The 24,855-nt window shown below is 42.4% G+C and overlaps 2 protein-coding genes across 2 annotated transcripts; one reads left to right on the top strand and one right to left on the bottom strand.

Moving 5' to 3' along the window:
- Positions 1–36: 36 nt before the first annotated feature.
- On the top strand, positions 37–19,012 carry lipf (lipase, gastric). Its single transcript, XM_035752433.2, has 10 exons — positions 37–188; positions 1,012–1,129; positions 7,177–7,288; positions 9,805–10,003; positions 10,732–10,841; positions 10,993–11,129; positions 11,311–11,457; positions 11,628–11,699; positions 17,461–17,529; positions 17,752–19,012. Exons 2-10 carry the CDS (start codon positions 1,019–1,021, stop codon positions 17,989–17,991), a joined length of 1,197 nt encoding a protein of 398 aa, XP_035608326.1. The 5' UTR covers positions 37–188; positions 1,012–1,018; the 3' UTR covers positions 17,992–19,012.
- Positions 19,001–24,843, bottom strand: ankrd22 (ankyrin repeat domain 22). Its single transcript, XM_035752446.2, is given in 7 exon segments — positions 19,001–19,519; positions 19,691–19,745; positions 19,747–19,787; positions 19,889–19,966; positions 20,126–20,233; positions 20,555–20,746; positions 24,652–24,843. Coding segments are annotated over 7 exon segments (573 nt in total). The 5' UTR covers positions 24,673–24,843; the 3' UTR covers positions 19,001–19,441.
- Between the last annotated feature and the right edge of the window lie 12 nt (positions 24,844–24,855).

The following is a 24,855-nucleotide window of genomic DNA, read 5'->3' as shown; positions in this document are numbered from 1 at the left end:
GACCTAACCGAAACTGTCCAATAGAAACGCTTATTTTCGTTGCAAAACAGAACGTTTTTTAACTTGAGTAATGATTACATCCCACTGGTGGCTCTGACGCTTTATCACGCTGCTGCTCTTGTGACTTATTCCTCTTTCGTCGGCCAACCAAGAATAATACAGTGTTCTAATTCTACACAGTTGTCCGGGTAAGTGTTTGGACACATTGTAGCTATCGTAAATTATATTTTTGGGGATATAGGCTATTTTATAGCTGATAAAAATGTTTGCGTTTTCCATATATCACCAACGTGATATGTGGCAATAGTTTCGAAGTTGTCAGTTGTCAGTGTGGAAGGAATGTCAACAATGGCCTACTGAAGGAAGCCTTTGTCTGACTACTCATCCTGAATTTCATTCCGCTGCTTTATAATCGCTCCATACATTCATCACGGAGAAGAAACGCTAGTTTGGCCGGAGCGATCCGGAAGCCTGTAGGTTAGGTCAACGCATGTTGTAGGTTAGGTCTAATGAACCTTTTTCCTTTGTAAAGGCTAGAGATTTAAACTCCAACCAAATAGCTCAATGTCAAAATCTGGACCCACTCAATAGCAGTATTTATAGCATTGTCAGCTCGGGGATAATTCTTGCCACAATCCCAAAATCCTTTGATATTACAGAAACATATGGCTAACTTTGAACTTGTATCAAATGCAAAAACACTATCAAGCCATATCTCATGGCTAAGAGAAGTAAAGGCAGCTGACTAGCATCTGTGAAATCCAAAGAGAAGCAAGATTTGGGATTTAGTAGCAACATTTGGATTGCAATAATCTTGCTTAACCCAGAACTAAACTATTATTATGGTCGATGAGAGATTAGGATTGCAATGATACGTCTAATGTATTAAGTGCCCTTTGACCATATTTATATTTCCAGGTGTGTGCTGCTGCATATGTCTTGACATAATGTGGTCAGAAAATGTCTTTTTCATTTTTTAGAGATTTATAACACATGTATTATGTTTTTCAGAGTGAACATGGTGTGGGTTCTACTTTTAGTGGCTTTCCTGAACACTGGAGCGGTCCAGTGTCAGAGATCCTCGCTGAAAGACAGTAAAAGACTGGACCCAGAGGTCAACATGAACATTGTGAGTTCGATCAAATCAATAACAGAAGCTGTGTTCTCGTAAACAAAGTGGCCAGATACTGACAAATTGTATTTATCCAAACTTCAAAAACACTACCGGACTTCTTGGTTCATAGAGCTCATTAACAATTCATAGAACTAGGCAATCTTCTGGGCCACACGAACAAATAGTCATGGTGGTTACCTCATGTGGGGAGTACTGTTTTAGCCCACATTCTGCCCTTTATACCCCATATATCCCATGGGTTATTTCAAGGAATGTGATAGTGGGGCTGTTGCCATGACTGTTTTACCGGCAATCAGTAGTCATTACCGCAGTCAAATGAGTAACTATGCCTCTCCAAAACTGCACTCTGATGGTCTTTAGTAGCCCACCAGACTTGCTAATGACCTGGTACTCAGTGCTCTATTTAAGCAATAAGGCATGGGGGGGGGGATATGGCGTCGTGCCTTGACACAGCCCTTAGCTGTGGTATATTGGCCATATACCACAAACCCGAGGTGCCTTATTGCTCTTATAAACTGGTTACCAATGTAATTAGAGCAGTAAAAATAAATGTTTTGTCAAACCCTTGGTACACGGTCTGATATACTGTGGCTGTCAAGCAATCAGCTGTCAGGGCTCGAACAACCCAGTTCGTAATGTCCATCTAATCACTCTGACATCAATGCAAATGCCATTGAAAATCGACCCAAACACTTCTTGAGAGCCCTGGCATTCAGAGTTTGAATAGAATAGGCTCACCTGTTGCAGAGTGAGAGCCAGCTCCTCACAGCTGGTTGATGCATGGAGTGAAATAAGTGTTCGTATAAGCCCATGCTGCATTTCTATCGGCTATGCAATTGTTTGAGAAAACAACAGTTTTGAGTTTTGATGGCTTCTATTAAAAAGTAGAGGATCCCATCAGCGTTCTTACGCTAGGCCTACTATATTTATTCCTCAACTTTCCTAATATTAAGCACATTTTTTCGCTTTGCAGCTGGAGTAGCCTACCTGGCTGGCATGTAAGTGAACTGCAGGAAAAGCGGCCTCCTTTCTCTATTCAAGTACCTATGGATGACTTGTTCATTATTATTTATATTTCTTTCTGTTCCGACAGATGCATGATAATGACCCATTCAAAACTAATTTCGCAAATATATTATGATATGTAAAGACAAGATTAAATTGAGAATAGTCTGAGGGGTGAGAATATTATCATGTGAATGATGCCCAGTGTGTGCAGTCTAAGGCAAGAAACAGCAACTTTTTTTCCCCCCTGACTTTTTCGAATCATAGTGGTATGCATCATGTAGCCTAGCCCATTGGCCTATATGTTTTGATAAGGTTTGTATCACAACTACAGTTATGCCTATAGGTCTAGAACCCCTGGAATAGGGTTGGAGAGCCCAAAGCTTACAGAGCCAAGTGAAACGTGTTCTTGTAAACTCAGTCATTACACAATTGCGTGTGAAAACATAATTTTGACTGGGCAATATTTAATAGTGGATCCCAGCTTTCTCATGCTGCTATAGCCTATTTATTGCTCAATTCTTAAAATTAGGCACATAAATTCACTTTACAACTGGTGTAGCCTACCTGCACTAAAATACTGCTGAATTACAGGCCTTTGGTCACTTAGTTCGGTTGTTTTCTTTATAAACTGCTGGGTTATTGATGCTGGGTTATTGAGCTATGACCCAGCGGATCAGAAGACTAGAGGCGTTTAGTAGGGGCGTGGCTTTCAGATAGTTCATTTTAGCCACCCATGGGAGTAAATGCCATTCCTGTTCATCTGTTTTGTAGACGGGTTGGGTGTTTAGCTAAGAAACCGAGGCGTGCGCAACTATGGGTCAAAACAGACATGGGTGGCATAGATTGTTGAGAACATGTAAGCTACATTTCGTCTCCAATGTTTATTGAAAACATAAATACATTTGCACAATGAGAACTTGTCTCTCAAATACATTGTTACAGTTGTTGGTAAGCTAGCTAATGAATTTTAGCCATATTAGCATTGACATGAAATTAGTCAAAACACCTCAAAGCAAGACATGGTATCAATCGAGCTGAAATGAGCCACTTCCGATTCCCCAAATGGCAGTTTCTTGTCATTCTTGCTAGCAATCTGGCCATCCAGAATCACAACAACACTCCCCATGGAAACGCGCACATTGTTTTCATGACATTGTCAGCTAACCCATCTATAGTTATCACATGTTGAGGTTCAACATTTACATTGTTGTAGCTTCAATGAGGCTTACAGCAGAGTGTAAATTCCCTAAAATACTATTTGAATCCCATTGTTGGATACAATAAGGTGTTATACCTTATTATAAGAAATAATCTTCATGTTATAGAATAATGTGTAAAATGCAGTAATTTCAAATGTTCAGTATGTTCACTTAACATGATGAACAGGAATGACATTTATGCTCATGGGTGGCCAATTAGATCTGCCTTAAAGCCACACCCCTAACAAGCCACGCCTCCTGAAAACAACTTAAGGATTTAATTCAGCTGCTAGGTCAACCAAGCATGAGAGTTCTCATTTACAACTGCGACCTGGCCAAGATAAAGCAAAGCAGGTCGACACAAACAACACATGAAATAAACAAACATGCAGTCAATAATACAATAGAAAAAGTCTATATACAGTGTGTGGAAATGAGGTAGGATAAGGGAGGTAAGGCAATAAATAGGCCATAGTGGTGAGATAATTACAGTATAGCAATTAAACCCTGGAGTGATAGATGTGCAGAAGATGAGTGTGCAAGTAGCGGTACTGGGGTGCAAAGGAGCAAAATAAAATAACAGTGTGGGGAATGAGGTAGTTGGGTGGGCTATTTACAGATGGGCTATGTACAAGTGCAGTGATCTGTGAGCTGCTCTGACAGCAGGTGCTTAAAGTTAGTGAGGGAGATATGAGTCTCCAGCTTTAGTGATTTTTGCAGTTCGTTCCAGTCATTGGCAGCAGAGAACTGGAAGGAAAGGCGGCCAAAAGAGGAATTGGCTTTGGGGGTGACCAGTGAAATATACCTGCTGCGTGCTACGGGTGGGTGATGCTATGATGACCAGTGAGCTGAGATAAGGCGGGGCTTTACCTAGCAAAGACATATAGATGACCTGGAGCCAGTGGGTTGGGTGACGAATATGAAGCGAGGGCCAGCCAACGAGAGCATACAGGTCGCAGTGGTGGGTATTATAGGGGCTTTGGTGACAACAGATGGCAGTGTGATAGACTGCTTCCAATTTGCTGAGTATTGGAAGCTATTTTGCAAATGACATTGCCGAAGTCAAGGATTGGTAGGATAGTCCGTTTTACGAGAGTATGTTTGGCAGCATGAGTGAAGGATGCTTTGTTGTGAAATAGGTAGCAGATTCTAGATTTAATTTTGGATTGTAAATGCTTAATGTGAGTCTGGAAGGAGAGTTTACAGCCTAACCAGACACCTAGGTATTTGTATTTGTCCACATATTCTAAGTCAGAACTGTCCAGAGTAGTGATGCTGGACGGGTGGGCAGGTGTGGGCAGCGATCAGTTGAAGAGCATGCATTTAGTTTTACTTGTATTTAAGAGCAGTTGGAGGCCACGGAAGAGAGTTGTATGGCATTGAAGCTCATCTGGAGGTTTGTTAACAGTGTCCAAAGAAGGGCCAGAAGTATACAAAATGGTGTCGTCTGCATAGAGGTGGATCAGAGAATCACCAGCAGCAAGAGCGACATCATTGATGTATACAGAGAAAAGAGTTGGCCCGACAATTGAACCCTGTGGCACCCCCATAGAGACTGCAAGAGGTCCAGACAACAGGCCCCCCGATTTGACATACTGAACTCTGTCTTAGAACATTTACATTACATTTAAGTCATTTAGCAGACGCTCTTATCCAGAGCGACTTACAAATTGGTGCATTCACCTTATGACATCCAGTGGTAGTTGGTGAACCAGGCGAGGCAGTCATTTGAGAAACCAAGGTCTGCCGATAAGAATGTGGTGATTGACAGTCGAAAGCCCTGGCCAGGTCGATGAATACAGCTGCACAGTAATGTCTCTTATCGATGGTGGTTATGATATCGTTTAGGACCTTGAGCGTGGCTGAGGTGCACCCATGACCAGCTCGGAAACCAGATTGCATAGCGGAGAAGGTATGGTGGGATTCAAAATGGTTGGTGATCTGTTTGTTAACTTGGCTTTCAAAGACCTTAGAAAGGCAGGGTAGGATAGATATAGGTCTGTAGCAATTTGGGTCTAGAGTGTCTCCCCCTTTGAAGAGGGGGATGACAGCGGCAGCTTTCCAGTCTTTGGGGATCTCAGACGATACGAAATTGGGGTTGAACAGGCTAGCAATAAGGGTTGCAACAATTTTGGCGGATCATTTTAGAAAGAGAGGGTCCAGATTGTCTAGCTCGGCTGATTTGTAGGGGTCCAGATATCCACACATATATTAGTAGGCTCTATTTAAAGACTACATTAAATTGAGAATAGTCTGATGGGTGAGATTATTATAATGTGCTTGACAAATTGTGAATGAGGGAATGTGTGCATGCAGCCTGTGCAAACAATCTGAGCAGAGCACATGCCTTTCATGCGATCTTTTTTATTTTTTTCAAATCATCATTAGACCCGCATCAATGATGTGGTATCATGCAGCCTTGGAATGTATTAGAAATGAAAACATTTAGCCTGTATCGCAACTAAAGTTTCATAAAAGCCCAGAGTTGCTGAACGTGTTTACGTTAATTAACCGCCAATTACTGTGAGACCGGCAGTTATTTGCATGGGAGTTACCGGCTGACAAAATGTCCTGGGAAGTCCCTCTGTCATGTGTTGAACTTCAGCATAGATGTATCTCTAGATAGGACAATATCACAGCCATATGATATACCTAAAACCTTCAGTCTAAGATCTGTCCTAATAAAACTGAAAAAGCTATGTGTAAATTGCAGTAAAATGTATTTGTCTGTATCCTCTTGCTCCAGTATTTCTATATAATAATGCTAATATATTTAATATAATAATAATTATTATTATGGGTTGTTTGTTGTAAGCTAAAAGAGTTTTGATAGGCATTCATTCACTTTTCAAGAATGGATTTTAAGGGACAAATGGTGATTCTGTGTGCTTAGTTATATCAGTATCATTTGTGCTCCAGGAGCACATACAGGCATACAGTAGTTGAAATATTTGACATGGTAAACAATCAAATGCATTCACCACACTTTGTCAGAAAATATACAATGTATGTTTATTCATATATAAGGTGTGCCACTGGTAAAATAAACGTGTGGATTTGGGCCTGATGCATGTCAGTGGTTATCCTTAAATCTTTGATGAGCACAGTAACACAATATCATGATCCTGAATCTAGTGTCTAGTTAGTGTAGTTTCCAATGACAAATACTGTATACTGTCTCAGTGATATAATCCTAATACAATTCCCAGTAGTAATGGTTCTCGCATGCTAATGTTTCTTTCTTCCATTGTAGGCCTGAAAGCACATACCCTCCCAATAGCTCTCCTTCCCACACGCAGGTCTTGTGACATACTCTCATTTCCCTATGTAAAACCAGACCCAAATGAGACAGAGCAGAACACCGATTCTCCCCTCCACCCCTGGGCCTCTGATACCTCCTCAGTGTGTGTTGAGCCAGCAGAAGTTTTATCACAGTCTCACAGTCAGTAGAATGTGTAGACTTGCAGCATAGAGGGAGGCAGGAAATGGTGGTGGGTATTAATTATGCATGGCTAGATTGCATGGCAGGCCTGGCCGGAACCAACAAGCTCACACGCTTTCTTTTGAAGGTCCAGATTAGCGTATATAATATCTGGGAATGGGCGTGTGGGAGGGAATGCAACAGGGGAAGAATGGATTTTTTTTGTGACATGCTGACTAGTAGAGGCAGTGAAATAATGTTGTCTGCTTGAATTTTACTGTAATTTCACAGTGAGTAAAGTATGGTAATAGGGCTGTAAAATAAAGTGTTACCATAGAAACCCTTTCTGTCAGAATTCCGAAAAGATTTGACTGTTTGTTTGTTTGTCTTCTCTCTCTCTCTCTCCCACACAGAGTGAGATCATCAGGTATTGGGGCTACCCGACAGAGGAGCACGACGTCGTCACAGAGGACGGCTACATCCTGAGTGTCAACCGGATCCCGCGCGGTCTGAAGAACGGTGAAGGTGGGCATCAAATGATTCATGGCCATAGCATGGGGTTAATTCATATGGTCACCGGCCTTAATTCTTTTAAACACGGAGTAGAGGTCTGCATTGACGTGCACTTTGGAAAGCCACGGCCTCTAGCCCTGTCATCAGATCCACATATCAAAGACCAACACACACACACAAACACTGTCACTAACATCTGAAGTGCTGATATTTCCCACATTGTCAAACATTTAGTACTGAGTCAAGATTCAAAATTGAAGTGGTCTTCAGCATTAGTCACTCTTGACAAGAGCGGAGGAGGAGGACTATATTTTGCGATTGCACCGCCCAGCCTACGCCTGACCTTTTGTTGTCAGAAGGTGGCTTGTCCTGTCATCACCAGCTATAATATCACATGCATCCAGTGAGGCTGTCGAGCTGCAAGTAGTTCGCCTCTATGCTTCAATCATTTTGAGCCCAGACTATGATTGAATTGAATTTCTGTGGCGTTTTTACTTGTTTGGTATTCCTGATGATCCGTCCCTAGCATGAGCTGTTTCAAATGTGGCTCGGATCATTTTCAACCATCTCATTTATTAGGCTGTTGTTCTAATGTATTTACAGTGTATTTTCAATATGTGATGGGAAAAGTAATGGTTACAGTAATAAGGAAGACATTCTTATATTTTAGTGTGTTAGGAATGCATAATGGTATTAAAAGTTTTAGATTTCTTCTTAAGAGCAGTTGTTGTCTTACAAGTTTAGGCGAAAATATCGTGATCCACCGCTTCTGTCAGGCGGAGCTACACTTGCTCTCCGGTTCCTACGAATCAGTATTCAGTTTCTCTTGCCTGTGTTGTCGCTGTATTTCATTAATAAGCAAAGTGATTGCTAAACCTCACACTAATCTCATTGGGGGAGACCATTCGAGTGCAAAACAAATTCAGATGCTATAAACTATGCTTTTTTTTCCTGAACACAGTGTCTCATATCATTCTGAACAAGAACTCATGTTCTCGACAGAGATCTCTCTGTAGGTGAATTTAAGTGCCTTGAGTATTAAACACTGGCCTTGGCTCCGGTCTTGTTTTCACTCCATTGGATTACTTTCCAAAACATGAATTAGTAAATGAACTACTTCAGTTGACCCTCTCCAATGATTTAAAATGCAAATTCAGTTTAGTGTTAATATTGACATTGGTTTGTCATTAGAAATGCTTCATAAACTAGCCAGGGGTTCCACTTGAAAGATACCCCCCCAATACGATGTGATATGCCAGGGTTGAGCTAGTCTGGGGAGTTAAAAATCTCAATAATATATTGTGATATCCTCTAAATCCTCTAAATAAGTAAGGAGCCATCATGTTGTTCGTATCTCTTGATGCTTCTCACTCCCTGCTCTGTAGAATGTGGCAGCAGCAGCACATCCAGTCATGGAGGCAGCAGGGCTCTGTGATAGGCTGGAGATGCATCTCATTTGCATCCCAGTTGTCCCACTTCCCTTGCTCACACGGGAGAGCGTCTGGATCACTCCAAAGGAACACAGCAGAGCTGGAATTATTTCAGCCCCCAGATGGGGTTTTGTTCTGAAAACCGTGCTAGTTAGAAGAGCTAATGTTGGAAATCTTTGATGTTCAATCTAGGAGAGATACAGTAGATTTGGTCTTCTTGCACACAGCTACACTGTGGCGAAGTGGTTGAAACATATCATTCATAATGTATTACATTTGAACAGATAACACAGTGTTTATGTCTTTGACTATACATTAGACTATTGTTAAAACAAAATCCCTCTTTGTCCCTTTAACTCCTTAGCTATTGTAACAGTGAACGACAGTGTTTTAATACTAAAATAAAACATAGATACTTAATAGGCACACACACACCCATTTCACTGTAAGACAACAGTCAGGACTTCCCATCAGCACCCACTACAAAGCATTATGTGTGCCTCTTGGGATCACCTGGGAGTTCTGTTAAATCTAAAACATTATCCAGCAGCGTGCTGGAAATTCAAGTAAAGGCAGTCTCGGCAACAGGGTAGGCTAGGGGTCCATTCATTATATCAAAGTTCATTGATCAAATACACAGATTTGCAAGTGTTCTAGCAGGTGCAGTCAAATGCTCTGACAGTGCAATAGAGGGATAGTACCCAATCCTATCATATAATGGTCTGTTTCTGCAACAGATCCTGTTTCTGACAGATTTCTGGGATTTTTAAAGCTCCCAAAAATGAACTGGGAGAGTGCTGAGCCACAAGGAGAAAGGCTGCCCTGCAGCTGGGATGTACTGTAGCTTGGACAGACACGCCCTCTGGTGGTGCCAGTCAACACAACACTTTAATTATGAATTGACCAGTTAGTTAAATCCAATTTCAGTTGATGTATTTTTGGTCATGTTGGAATGTGAATGGATTCTTCAGCCATGTTTGAGAAGAATGGATAAATATTACATAACCACTATGTTATGCATATGATCCTTGCTTTACTTTGCTACAATATTCACCCTATAGCAATGTGCTCAATTAAGTCAATTTCTCATCCTCCTAGATCCCAAGCCTGCAGTGTTCCTCCAGCACGGTCTCCTGGCTGCGGGGAGTAACTGGGTGACCAACCTGCCCAACACCAGCCTGGCTTACCTGCTAGCCGACGCTGGCTACGACGTCTGGATCGGCAACAGCAGGGGAAACACCTGGTCCAGGAGACACCTCACACTCAGCCCTGACCACGACGAGTTCTGGCAGTTCAGGTAGCTTCAAAGATTCATTCCACTTATACTGATCCTTGCTTGCGCTTCACGTCATGGCTATGCACCTAGGCCTGAATATTCACTCAGTGGCCAGTGTACCAGTGAGGTACACGAAAATGGTTAGCTCCTACAGAGAGTCACGAGGCTGTGGGGCAGTACAACAGCGGTGTGCAGAACGGCATCTCGGAACGCACAACTTGTCTGTCCTTGTCACTGATGGGCTATTGTAGCCCACAACCACACAGAGTTCCACTCCTATCAGCTAAAAACAAGAAGTGGCTCCAACAGATCACCAACACTGGTAAATTGAGGAGTGGAAAAACATTGCCTGATCTGACAACTCCTGCTTCCTGTTGCGTCATGCTGATGGCAGATTCAGAATTTGGTGTAAGCAGCACAAGTCCATGGCCCCATCCTGCCTGGTGTCAACAGTACAGGAAGGTGGCGGTGGTGTAATGGTTTAGGGAATGTTTTCCCAGCACACGTTTGGTCCCTCGAAACCAATTGAACAACGTTTCCACGCCCCGAAGCATTCAGGCTATTCTGGAGGCAAAGTTAGGACCGACTAGACCTAATAAACTGACCATATGAGTGTATATCCCCTGTGCTCACCAACAGAATCACAAGATGTTCTAGTAGAAACACATGATATTTGATATTACATGAAATGTCTGTTTAAATAGTCTTGTTATGGCATTTACTGAGTTTCTTCAGTTATTTTTCTTCAGTTATGATGAGATGGCAAAGAAGGACCTGCCAGCAGTGGTCAACCACATTCTGAAGACCACAGGCCAGGAGCAGATCTACTATATCGGCCACTCTCAGGGAACCACTATTGGTGAGATGGCTTGATTGTTGGTTATGTGTCATATTATATGAAGCAGAATATTTTTTCACCTGTAGTTTGGCACTGCTATCTATTCTACACTATGGTTTACCGTTTTAAACCATGAAATGTTTTTCTGACTGCTTGTCTCTGTCAACCGTAGCTTTTATTGCATTCTCTTCCATGCCTGAGCTGGCAAGCAAAATCAAGATGTTCTTCGGCCTGGCTCCAGTGGCCACTGTGGCTTTCACTGCCAGCCCCATGAGCAAGCTCTCCATCTTCCCCGATTTCCTCATTTGGGTGAGTAGAAAATATAATTTTCTTACACTGTATTATGTCACGATTTATTCATGCAGTACGTCTAACCTGTTGCTTACCTAACTTTGGCGGAAGTTTTTATTTTATTTGAACAATCGGTCAGAATCTTTGATCATTTCAATACTGACTAATGCTAATCCATTGTTTGGTTTCTGTATGCTAGGATGTGTTTGGGAAGAAGGACTTCATGCCTCAGAGTGCTCTCATTAAGTGGTTCGCCACCAACGTCTGCAATAAGAAACCTCTTAGTGAGCTGTGTGGGAACCTCTTCTTCATCCTCTGTGGCTTCGACGAGCTGAACCTCAACATGGTGCGTCTCCACGGCTCTCACATTTTGGTTATCGCTTTTTTATTTGTTTATTATTGTACAGTATTACTGTTGTAGACTTCCTTAAATCTATATTCCTCAAGCCAATTCTATAGGTATGAATGAAGATGGGGGAAGATGTTTATTTCTATATTTATTTGTTTTTTGTCCAGACTCGCACACCTGTGTACACCTCCCACTGCCCAGCAGGGACCTCAGTGCAGAACATGATTCACTGGTCTCAGGTAAGAACATACCTGATGAGAGCCTATCAAAACACCCTGGATCCAATATGATTCACCTCACTTCTTCAAACCTATACATCCAGCCCCTGTTTGTTAAAACTGTCATGTAGGCCTACTCTAGATGCAACCTATATATCCAGGAAGGCTGGCGTGCAGGCAGCACAGTCTGAATGGAGAATGAGTTTGCTCTTCTTAAACCACGCTGTTCTAATAGCTCCAATACATTTACTGAGCCGTGGAAGTAAGACGTCCAGTCAAAGACCAGAGGGATCAGAGCAGACACAGCTTTGGATTAAGTTCACATCTGCAGTCAGATGTACTCCCCGACTGACTGAGTCTCCCGGGCAGACTTTACTCACAACACCCTGCTCTGATCCCCCTGTCTGGGTGCCTTTGATGTTCCTTTCCCTTTTACACATCTCATATCCTCCCTTACCAATCCCTCTATTCCCTCCCCATCCTCTCCCCTCCAACCCCCAAGCCTCCACTCCGTCCACACTAGGGTTGCTTGGCTACAGGTAATTTACCAAAGTTACTTGAATCTATGGTATCTTTGGTAATTTATACTTGAATAACTTATTTTTGTACATTTTATATATAGTCTTCATTTTCATATATACTCGTTTTCATATATATGTGTCCATATTGTCCATGAGTTTCTAGTGGATAGACTATGTTTCCAGAGAAAATAGCCTAAATAATTTTTTAAAAGCATCTTATCAACAATAGCATTAGGTTTTTATTAACTATGCAAATATTCAAACTACAGTTTGGCTCCAAAACATTTAAAACAAAGACATGTTGACATAGTAAAATAAATACAATTATATAGAAATGTTCCACTTTGTCATTCTTTTTCATTTTAAAATCATCTTATTTTATATATTGTACATGTGATAAGGCCTGAGATAGCCACTTTGTTTACATACTCATCTCATATGTGTATATACTGCACTCAATACCATCTACTGTATCTTGCCTATGCCGCTCTGTACCATCACTCATTCATATATCTTTATGTACATATTCTTTATCCCCTTACACTTGTGTCTATAAGGTAGTAGTTTTGGAATTGTTAGCTAGATTACTTGTTGGTTATTACTGCATTGTCGGAACTAGAAGCACAAGCATTTCGCTACACTCGCACTAACATCGGCTAACCATGTGTATGTGACAAATAACATTCGATTTGATTTGAGATAATTACAGACATATGTGATAATCGGAAGTACCCAAAAATACCTTGAAAGTTACACAAATTCTGGTTGTTTCCAGGTTTCCAGTTATATACCGTGCATTTGGGAAAGTATTTAGACCCCTTGACTTTTTCCCCATTTTGTTATGTTACAGACTTATTCTAAAATTGAATAAATTGTTTTTTTCCCATCATCAAACGACACACAATACCCCATAATGACAAAGCAAGAACAGGATTTTATTTGTTTTTTTTGTTGCTAATTCATAGAAATAAAAAAATTATTACATTTACATAAGTATTCAGACCCTTTTCTCAGTACTTTGTTGAAGCACCTGTATTTGGGGAGTTTCTCCCATTCTTCTCTGCAGATCCTCTCAAGCTCTGCCAGGTTGAATGGGGAGCGTCGCTGTACAGCTATTTTCAGGTCTCTCCAGAGATGTTTGATTGGGTTCAAGTCCAGGCTCTGGCTGGGCCACTCAAGGACATTCAGAGACTTATCCCTAAGCCACTCCTGAGTGGTCTTGGCTGTGTGTTTAGCATTGTTGTCCTGTTGGAAGGTGAACCTTCACCCCAGTCTGAGGTCCTGAGGCTTCTGGAGCAGGTTTTCATCAAGGATCTCTGTACTTTGCTCCATTCATCCTTCCCTCAATCCTGACTAGTCTCCCAGTCCCTGCTGCTAAAAAACATCCCCACAGCATGATGCTGCCACCACCATGTATCACCGTAGGGATGGTGCCAGGTTTTCCTTCCAGACGTGGCATTCAGGCCAAAGAGTTTAGTCTTTGTTTCCTCAGACCAGAGAATCTTGTTTCTCATGGTCCTAGAGTCTTTAGGTGCCTTTTGGAAAACTTCAAGCAGCCGGTCATGTGCCTTTTACAGAGGAGTGGCTTCCATCTGGCCACTCTATCATAAAGGCCTGATTGGTGGAATGCTGCAGAGATGGTTGTCCTTCTGGAAGGTTCTCCCATCTCCACAGAGGAACTTTGGAGATCTATCAGAGTGACCATCGGGTTCTTGGTTACCTCCCTTTCCAAGTCCCTTTCCCCTGATTGCTCAGTTTGGCGAGGAGACCAGCTCTAGGAAGAGTTGGTGGTTCCAAACTTCTTCCATTTAAGAATGATGCAGGCTACTGTGTTCTTGGGTACCTTCAATGCTGCAGAAATGTTTCGGTACCCTTACCAAGATTTGTGCCTCGACACAATCCTGTCTCAGAGCTCTATGGACAATTCCTTTGCCCTCATGGCTTGGTTTTTGCTCTGACATGCACTGTCAACTGTGGGACCTTATATAGACTTTTTATTTATTTTATTTAACCTTTATTTAAGTCCGTTGAGAACAAATTCTTATTTATAATGACGGCCTACCCCAGCCACACCCTAACCCAGACGACGCTGGGCCAATTGTGCGCCGCCCTATGGTACAGCCTGGAATCACGCCTCTAGCACTGAGATGCAGTGCCTTAGACCGCTGCGCCACTCAGTAGCCCAGGTGTGTGCCTTTCCAAATCATGTCCAGTCAATTGAATTTATCACAGGTGGACTCCAATCAAGTTGTAGAAACATCAAGGATGACCAATGGAAATAAGATGCAACTGTGCTCAATTTCAAGCCTTATAGCAAAGGGTCTGAATACTTAAGTAAATAAGGTATTTTTATTTTTTATTTGCAAACATTTCTAAAAACATGTTTTCGCTTTGTCATGATGGTGTATTGTGTGTACATTGAGGGAAAAAAAATATTTATTACATTTTAGAATAAGGCTGTAACATAACAAAATGTGGAAAAGGGGAAGGGGTCTGAATACTTTCCAAAGGCACTGTACCTTCCCTTCACAACCCTAGTCCTCCCCCATTCAGGATGCACGGCTCGTCTGTTCATTGCTTACAACAGAGGCATTCATAGAAACCGTTACATTATGAAGGGGGATATGTCAGAGGAGATTTTCGCTTTTATTTTCATGTTTGCAAATTTAATTTCCCAGATACTTTTTGATGCAGGGGAGTTATTATTTATGTCAAACCGACACTGATTTCACAAGCAACTGAGCAAAAACAGACGCTCGGGACATAAATAGATGATCTCAAAGACGTTGATAAATTATTCCTCAATGTTTCTGTGTCATACATTATTACTTCACCCTGTTTATGACACAGTTTCACACCCAAGTCAACTATCATCGACATTCCGCTGTGTGAAAAGGAGCGGCACAGACATTCCGCTGTGTGAAAAGGAGCGGCACAGACATTCCGCTGTGTGAAAAGGAGCGGCACAGACATTCCGCTGTGTGAAAAGGAGCGGCACAGACATTCCGCTGTGTGAAAAGGAGCGGCACAGACATTCCGCTGTGTGAAAAGGAGCGGCACAGACATTCCGCTGTGTGAAAAGGAGCGGCACAGACATTCCGCTGTGTGAAAAGGAGCGGCACAGACATTCCGCTGTGTGAAAAGGAGCGGCACAGACATTCCGCTGTGTGAAAAGGAGCGGCACAGACATTCCGCTGTGTGAAAAGGAGCGGCACAGACATTCCTGCTGTGTGAAAAGGAGCGGCACAGACATTCCGCTGTGTGAAAAGGAGCGGCACAGACATTCCGCTGTGTGAAAAGGAGCGGCACAGACATTCCGCTGTGTGAAAAGGAGCGGCACAGACATTCCGCTGTGTGAAAAGGAGCGGCACAGACATTCCTCTGTGAGAAAAGGAGCGGCACAGACATTCCTCTGTGAGAAAAGGAGCGGCACAGACATTCCGCTGTGTGAAAAGGAGCGGCACAGACATTCCGCTGCGTGAAAAGGAGCGGCACAGACATTCCGCTGCGTGAAAAGGAGCGGCACAGACATTCCGCTGCGTGAAAAGGAGCGGCACAGACATTCCGCTGCGTGAAAAGGAGCGGCACAGACATTCCGCTGCGTGAAAAGGAGCGGCACAGACATTCCGCTGCGTGAAAAGGAGCGGCACAGACATTCCGCTGCGTGAAAAGGAGCGGCACAGACATTCCGCTGCGTGAAAAGGAGCGGCACAGACATTCCGCTGCGTGAAAAGGAGCGGCACAGACATTCCTGCTGCGTGAAAAGGAGCGGCACAGACATTCCTGCTGGGTGAAAAGGAGCGGCACAGACATTCCGCTGCGTGAAAAGGAGCGGCAAAGACATTCCTGCTGCGTGAAAAGGAGCGGCACAGACATTCCTGCTGCGTGAAAAGGAGCGGCACAGACATTCCTGCTGCGTGAAAAGGAGCGGCACAGACATTCCGCTGCGTGAAAAGGAGCGGCACAGACATTCCGCTGCGTGAAAAGGAGCGGCACAGACATTCCGCTGCGTGAAAAGGAGCGGCACAGACATTCCGCTGCGTGAAAAGGAGCGGCACAGACATTCCGCTGCGTGAAAAGGAGCGGCACAGACATTCCGCTGCGTGAAAAGGAGCGGCACAGACATTCCGCTGCGTGAAAAGGAGCGGCACAGACATTCCGCTGCGTGAAAAGGAGCGGCACAGACATTCCGCTGCGTGAAAAGGAGCGGCACAGACATTCCGCTGCGTGAAAAGGAGCGGCACAGACATTCCGCTGGGTGAAAAGGAGCGGCACAGACATTCCGCTGTGTGAAAAGGAGCGGCACAGACATTCCGCTGTGTGAAAAGGAGCGGCACAGACATTCCTGCTGTGTGAAAAGGAGCGGCACAGACATTCCTGCTGTGTGAAAAGGAGCGGCACAGACATTCCTGCTGGGTGAAAAGGAGCGGCACAGACATTCCTGCTGGGTGAAAAGGAGCGGCACAGACATTCCGCTGTGTGAAAAGGAGCGGCACAGACATTCCTGCTGGGTGAAAAGGAGCGGCACAGACATTCCTGCTGTGTGAAAAGGAGCGGCACAGACATTCCTGCTGTGTGAAAAGGAGCGGCACAGACATTCCGCTGTGTGAAAAGGAGCGGCACAGACATTCCGCTGTGTGAAAAGGAGCGGCACAGACATTCCTGCTGGGTGAAAAGGAGCGGCACAGACATTCCGCTGTGTGAAAAGGAGCGGCACAGACATTCCTGCTGTGTGAAAAGGAGCGGCACAGACATTCCTGCTGCGCACAGACTTATTGACTTAAACACGCCCATTTTCCCCACTCAACGATTCAGTGGTGTTGAAATGAATGAACCTTGAGTAAAAGTCAATCCCAGATTTACCAAAGACAATTTGAACTTCACTGAAGGTTACCTACTGTTGGACTTGGTGCACATAGTACTCTCCCGTGGGCAGATTCTGTTTGTCGACTGAAGGATCTGCGGGACTGAATAGGATCCGTGAGATGATGAGCAGCATTGGTTACATTTGAGTTTTTTTTGTCACTGGTTATTTGGACGTATCAGGATTGGGTGGTGCTTGAACTGCTTTGCACATGTCTTTTGCGAGGGTGGAGATTTTGTCAATTTCTAACATGTATGAACACAGAAGTTGATCATGCAGCTGACCAAATTCCGTACGATTTTACTTCTGGGTTAAGAGATTCTACCTTTACATCCAGGACCACCACGTGTTCAGCTACCTAGAGTCCAGGTATTTGTGATGTGTATTCTTTTTACAGGCAGTGCATGGTGGAAAGCTGATGTCCTATGACTATGGGAGAGCAGGGAACATGGCTCACTATAACCAGGTAAGGCCAGCTCAGAGCTCATTAGTCAGTCAAAACACACACACACACACACACACACACACACACACACACACACACACACACACCACTTCACACTGAAGTTGTTTTCCAATGCTTTCAGAAGCTCTCACCTCTTTACTGGTCCATATCCAGTGTTCCCTATTGGTCAATCGATGCCTTTAGCTGACATCTAGTCCATTCTTGTCTGCCGCCCCCCTCCAGTCGACCCCCCCGCTGTACAACATCCAGAACATGAAGGTGCCTACGGCCCTGTGGTCCGGGGGTCACGACACCCTGGCTGACCCTAAGGACGTTGCCGTGCTGCTCACCCAGGTCCCCAACCTGGTGTACCACCGCCACATCGAGCACTGGGAACACCTGGACTTCATCTGGGGTCTGGATGCCCCCCAGGAGATGTACAGTGAGATAATCAAACTGATGAGTCAGCAGGACTTGGTGTGAACAGTGGATTGACAGGGAGAAATATGGCCAGTTTTAACCTCCGCTCTCAGCACACTAGCAGAAGCGATTTTAATACTGTATCTGAAACACATTGGGAGACATATCGCAGTGCCTGTGTGCGAGTGAGTACACACGTTTGTGCACTTTGTGTGTTTGACTAAGCATGTGTAAAAGCGAGTCTTTGCGTGTGTTTGAGTAAGCCATGCTCTCAAGGAGCAATAATCATGTACCTCTAAATTGGGATGGTGAGGAAAACAAGCTGTGAGTTTAGGATTCAGTGTTGTGAGGAATCCTCTATTTTGTGATTTTACTACCACTGTCCTCTTTCAGAACACTTGAATGGATTTTAGATGTTTTTAAAACAAAATAATTTAACCTTTAACTAGGCAAATCAGTTAAGAACTAATTCTTATTTACAATGACGGCCTACTGGGGAACAGTGGGTTAACTGCCTTGTTCAGGGGCAGAACAACAGATTTTTACCTTGTCAGCTCGGGGATTAGATCCAGCAACCTTTCGCTGAATGGCCCAACTCTAACCACTAGGCTACCTGCCGGCATTTAAGAATGTCCCAGGTCAGTGAAAATATACTAGTAACAAACATTACAGGTTATAATCCTCCGTGAGATGCAGGTTATGAATGTAGCTTAAGTTATTGGTACATTATCATGAAAGGTCCAGGGTCCAGTTCAACATACAATACCTCTCTCTACAGAACTTGCTCTTTTCAAACTGTCATCACTAGGACTTTGTGTTGTTGTGTTGGTTAATGTTGCTGTGCCTTTTTTTTTCATCAAACACATTCAATTTGGGTTTACCTGTCCCTACTGATACTTGTCATTTTGTTACATAGCTGAAGTATTTTTATTGGATCTTAGGTAAGGAAGGGTGCCGACCAAAGAATGACTGACATGTTTGTTCATTCATTTTCTACTTCCGTTGTGTTAGAACACTTATGTATGCTGCTTTTTAATTCATGTATCCAACTACTCAATAAAAAGGTATTACATCTGTTATACAATTCAATTTATTGACAAGTGCTTAAGAAACGGAGTATCTATACATAGAATGCTTTAATCTGTAACAATGTTTAAATTCACTTACTCCTATGTACAATATCAAAACCAGGAACTCATCCGTTTCTAATTTACATATATTATACAATATACAAATATTTTGAGACGCATAGTATAAATTCAATTAATGTCATATTTCAAGGAGGTTCAACCACGAGACTAAAAAACGATCTAAAAACAATTTCTTGGCCATTTATATTGGTATGAACCTTAACGAATGGTTGCTAGAGAGCTGAGGATAAAGTGTTGAATACGAAGCATAGATCGTATACATATGAACAGAGATCCTTCCTCCGTCAGACAAAAGACGCCCAACGAGAAGGTGATGTTGCCATGGTGAAAAATTCTCCATCGTCTGCAAGCCCCCCCCCCCTTCAGTCAGGCTTTTTCAGCATTGTAACAATCTTCTTGAACTGCAGTCTCCTTGCTATATCCAGTGGGGTCTCATCATCCTAAAGGACAGGATAATACATTGTTACCACCAAAGCTTAGTGAAATAGTAACAAATGTCCTCTTATGCTTTATCAGAGGCTCCTCTTATGCTTTATCAGAGGCATCGGAGGTTAGAGAATAGATTAGTAAGCTTAACATAATGCACTTTGCAAAAGTGACCTCACACCTACTTTGTTTATAATAGAAACGTCTGCCTTTTTCTCCAGTAACAGTGGAACGAGTCTGACTCTTCCTCTGACAGACATAGTGAAGACCAGTGTTTCCCTGCTGAAATACACAGTGAACACAAAGGTCAAATAAGTCACACACAATGATCAATTAGCTCATCATTCTAATATTACAACTATATACTTCATCTCAGTACTCACATAGTCCACTGCGTCAACCTCCACTTTAGTGCTCAGAACCAGATTCATTAATTTCACATTCTTCCTTTGCTTGTCTTCCTGTTGAAAGGAGGAATGTTTATAACACAGGGACCAACAACACTTTCCTAATGCTCTTACAGTGTAGTTGGTGTGGCTGGTCTGGGAGCCATGGCTGATGGGAGACTTAAGACTTTGCCCCACTGTATTCTAAGGTCAGCGGTTCAAAGTATATCCTACCAGAATTAGGTATCCAATCAACAGAATTGGCATGAGGATAGTGATCATCAGGTAATCCAAGAAGGAAAAGGTCCTCTTTGCAGCATAGTGCAAACATGTCCTCTGTTTCTACAGGCAGACAGGGAGAGAGCATGGATCAGTGCCACACATTTCACAAGACGCACAGTTTTGATAACACTAACATATTTCTGTATTGTTTATTCAATTGCATCACCTAGTCGAGGAACATTCTCATTTCCATTGTAGATTCCGACAAACATTGAAGTAAAGGTCACACTTGGTCTGATAGTATCCTTTTTATCTAATATTTACATATAAATTACATAGTAAATAATAACTACTGTTTGTGTATTTGGTAGTCATAGAAACAAGCATAAATAAAAGTTACACAACTACTGTCCAAATGTCTCAGAACTGCATTTCCACTACCTTGTTCCTTATAGCTACATCTGCCTTCAGGTCCAAAAGGTACTTGACCATTCTGATGTTTCCACGTCTGCAGGCAGCTATGATTGGTGTATCGCCAGATTCCTCATCTTGAACATTTAAAGTCTTGGCATCCTCTTTTAGAATGTGGTACACCTTTTGAAGGTCGTCATCGTAGGCAGCTTGGCAAATGGGCTGCGGAAATAAGCAAATGGTAGCATGTAAAGTAACTTCATAAACCAGTTCATGCATTTACATTTACATTTAACATTTAAGTCATTTAGCAGAAGCTCTTATCTAGAGCGACTTACAAATTGGTGCATTCACCTTATGACATCCAGTGGAACAGCCACTTTACTACGTATGGTAAATCAATGCATGTTGATTAGTCTTGATTTCACACCTGGGTCAAGGGTTTATTAAAGGATAAACAAACCAACAACGAAACAATGCCAACATCAGATACGGTAAGTGAGCCTACTGCCGTACTGAGAAGGAACCCTTCTGTAGCCAGTGGCAGATAAGATGAGCAGCAAAACAGGTCAATCCTGTCTCACTTCAGTTATAACTGTGAGACAACCGGCCAGCCCCTTCTTAGGTCACATTCTTTAAAAAACACAGATGACACCCGAGAGCGGTCAAATACAGGTCACCTCCGGTTTCTGTCAGATGGCTAGTGAAATATCATAGCTTATATGGGTATGGCCAACACTGCCCTTTAACAAGACAATGCATCTGTAGGAGACCCCGTCGCAGAGGTGCAACTTTCACATGACCATCACAAATAGTGAAATTGCATTTTTGCCCCCCCCCCCTCCAGTTTTATCATTGCACTGTGATACAAAAAGCGGCATCAGTGTGCTTTAGGACCATGCGGATGCCTCAGAGCGGTCGGCTAGGCTGTTTGGTGGTTTCAGCCAACTAGATTTAGGGCCGCGTGGACACCACAGAGCGTGCGAACAGAGGCAGCTGTTGTCTATGTGTGTTATGTTTTTTCTCCGAGTTGTAAAAGCAAGTAGAACAGAAAATGACTACTTTTTATTTAACTGATGTAGCTGGCAAGGTAACTGCTGTTCGACTTAAAAGAAAAAGAAAATCCCAGTGCTGAGCTAGTAGTGTAACTGACATGTAACATTAGCTAATGTTTGATCCCCTCAACTCAAGTTATATCTTAAGTGAATGAAAAAGCTAGCTAGCTAGTAACTAGCTACCACAGCCAGTTCAGCTCTAGCCTCTAGCTATTTGTCAGGTAGCAGTATCTAACAGTTGTTGTGTGTATGGAAATGTTTTGTAGCTTTTGTTTTGTACCGTTTTAACAGAAGTAAATTAACTTGGCTCGTTTTCGCCAGTTGATGTACCATAGAGCTAGCCAAAAGTTGGCTAACGTTATATATTATTTTTATCCTCAATCACAGTCAGTATAGAAATGTAACGTAATTGGTCTGTCAGTTTTCCTACATAATTCTTGTAAGTCGCTCTGGATAAGAGCGTCTGCTAAATGACTTAAATGTAAATGTAAATAATTCCCTACTTTTCACACTGACACGGTGTTTAACAGCTCTACAGGCTTCAGTGTCATGGAGGAGACTCAGTAGAAAACACTATGCTCATCATATCTTAGCACGATTAAATGGTGACAGCAGGGTCAGACAGCCAGGGAAGACCAGTCTATGGAGCTCAGGTGTATTTTTACAGATGCAACACTTTATTCTCTCGGTGCAGCAAACACTGGACAAGCCAGAAGCTTCAAAGATTGAAGTTATTTTAAGGCCGTCTGACAAACCTTAAGTTGATTTACAAACTCTACCAAGGGTTGATAAGAGGCTTTTCCTAATGACACTAAACATGTAAAACAAAAATATGAGGAAGACCTGGGAGACACTATGGATGATGATGAATGGATACAGATTTGATTTAATGCTCAGTCTGTTCATATAATCTCAGACATCAATTACTGCATTTAAAGGCCATCCATAGAACATACTATATGTCAGTGGAACTGAATATCATGCATTCAGAAATGCAATACCTCTGCTGGAGGTGTAAAACACAAAAGGGGACATATTTCAATGTGTTGTGAGGGCTGGCTGAATTCTGGCAAAGAGTAAGTTCTTTATCTCAGCATGTCTACAAACTCTCCCTTCTCCCAGGTTTTTCTTTGCTAGGAAATGTTGATACGGTAGACTTATCAGAAGAAACTGTGTAACCTACAATTTATAGCGGCATTGCCATTAATTCGAAGGTTGGTTATCCTCCCACAATGTCACAATGGTTGACAGTAATGTCAAGTTATGTATCAATAGATTTGATTTATTTCCAGATTAAGGGTATACTGTGCAACTTTCATACAGTTTGGATGTCTTATTTGGAATACTGTGTAACAAAAGGAGTCTGTATTGAAAACATGCCCACGTCATGGGAGATCCCAATCCCTGCTGGGCTGCTCAGTCCTGGCAATGGGGGTCTGTTGGTTGTCACTCTGGCCTTGGCCTAACACACCTGGAACCAATTATGAATGTTTCACTAAGATCCTAAAGCTGAGTGGGGTGTGTTGGGTTGGGGCGCTGTAGGGCGGTGGACCCATAGGGGCAGGACGGAGCTCTACAGTACCATTAAGCCTATGATATGAATTACAGTGATATGATTTACAGTGCCACCCGTAATTATTGAGACAGTGAAGCATTTTTTCTTCTTATGGCTCTATACTCCAAAAGTTTGGATTTTAAATCAAACAATGACTATGAAGTTACAGTGCAGACTGTAAACTTCCATTTTTGAGTGTAATTTCATCCATATCGGGTGAACCGTTTAGAAATTACAGCACTTTTTGTACATAGTCCCCCATTTTAGGGGCGCAAAAGTATTGGGACATATGTATGTGTATTAAAGTAGTAAAATGTTGAGTATTTGGTCTCACATTCACAGCATGCAATGAGGACATCAAGGTTGTGACTCTACAAATTTGTTTGGAAGCAATTGCAGTTTGTTTTGGTTGTGTTTCAGATTATTTTGTGCCCAATAGAAATTAATGGTAAATAATGTATTGTGTCATTTTGGAGTAACATTTATTGTAAATAAGAATATAATATGTTTCTAAATACTTCTACATTAATGTGGATGCTAACATGATAACAGATAATCCTGAATTAACTGTGAAAAATTATGAGTGAGAAAGTTACAGATGCACAAACATCATAACCCCAAAACATGCTAACATCGCACCACCTACACTAATAAAATAGCTTAGCATTTTTCAAGGGGTATGATATTTGTGTGTCTATAATTTTCTCACTCATCATTACTCACAATTCCTTCAGGATTATCCATAATCATGGCAGCATCCAACATTCATGTAGAAGTGTTTAGAAATAGATATTCTTATTTACAATAAAAGTGAATGTAGGAAATGATGAAAGTCTTTCTGGTATTATGAAAAGTGTTTGACTTATTTATTTTTCCTTCCTCTCCAAATGTTTTGTAAGTGTAGGCTGCTATCTATCATGTTCTACATACAATTCATTATGGAAGTACATGATGTGTTATGTTTATTCATTATAATTTAGCAGTGAATTTATTAAGTAAACCAGGTTAGTCGGCTATATGACGCAACGACTGCACCCATCTGCGATTCCCGACATCTGCTTTTCACTGGAATGTGGTTTGCACGAAATTAACTGGTTTTGTGATTTTCTTTCACCCTTTTTACTCGAGACAACGATAAAGTTGCCCGAATAGTGCTTTAAATATCGTAAAGGCTAGTTCCTGGAGCGCTACCACCATGTAGGTTTTCATTCAAAACCCAATTTAGCGCACCCGATTCTAATAATTAGCAGGTTTACAAAGTGAATCAGGTTAGTGACAACTGGGGTTGGAGTGAAAACCTACAGGAGGGTAGAGCTCCAGGAACAGGGTTGGAGAACCCTGGGCTACAGGTAGTGCTACTCAGCTGCGAGAAATTGCATCTACCTGGCTACACCTAGCAATCCACATGCTGCTTTGCTTTGTATTGAGAGGCATCCTACTAAAACTTTCTCAGAGACTAAACAACTACACACAGATTAAAAAACGTTCCCAATAAACGTGTTTAAATGACAGCTCACCTCTGAATACACTATCCCCATGTCGCCTCTTCTTCAGTGACAAAATACTTTCTCCGCTAAAATAAAACACTTTACTTTTATTTTTAGAAGCCAGTCAAGTTCACATTTCAGAGGTAGTCTAATATTTCCACAGCCGATTTATTCATTTTTCAGTTACGCACCTATCAGATTCATCATCTGGTTCCCCGCCAGTAACGCATCTAC

Source organism: Oncorhynchus keta, chromosome 3, assembly GCF_023373465.1.
Source record: "Oncorhynchus keta strain PuntledgeMale-10-30-2019 chromosome 3, Oket_V2, whole genome shotgun sequence".
Taxonomy (NCBI): domain Eukaryota; kingdom Metazoa; phylum Chordata; class Actinopteri; order Salmoniformes; family Salmonidae; genus Oncorhynchus; species Oncorhynchus keta.
This window is presented reverse-complemented; position numbering and strand designations above follow the sequence as displayed.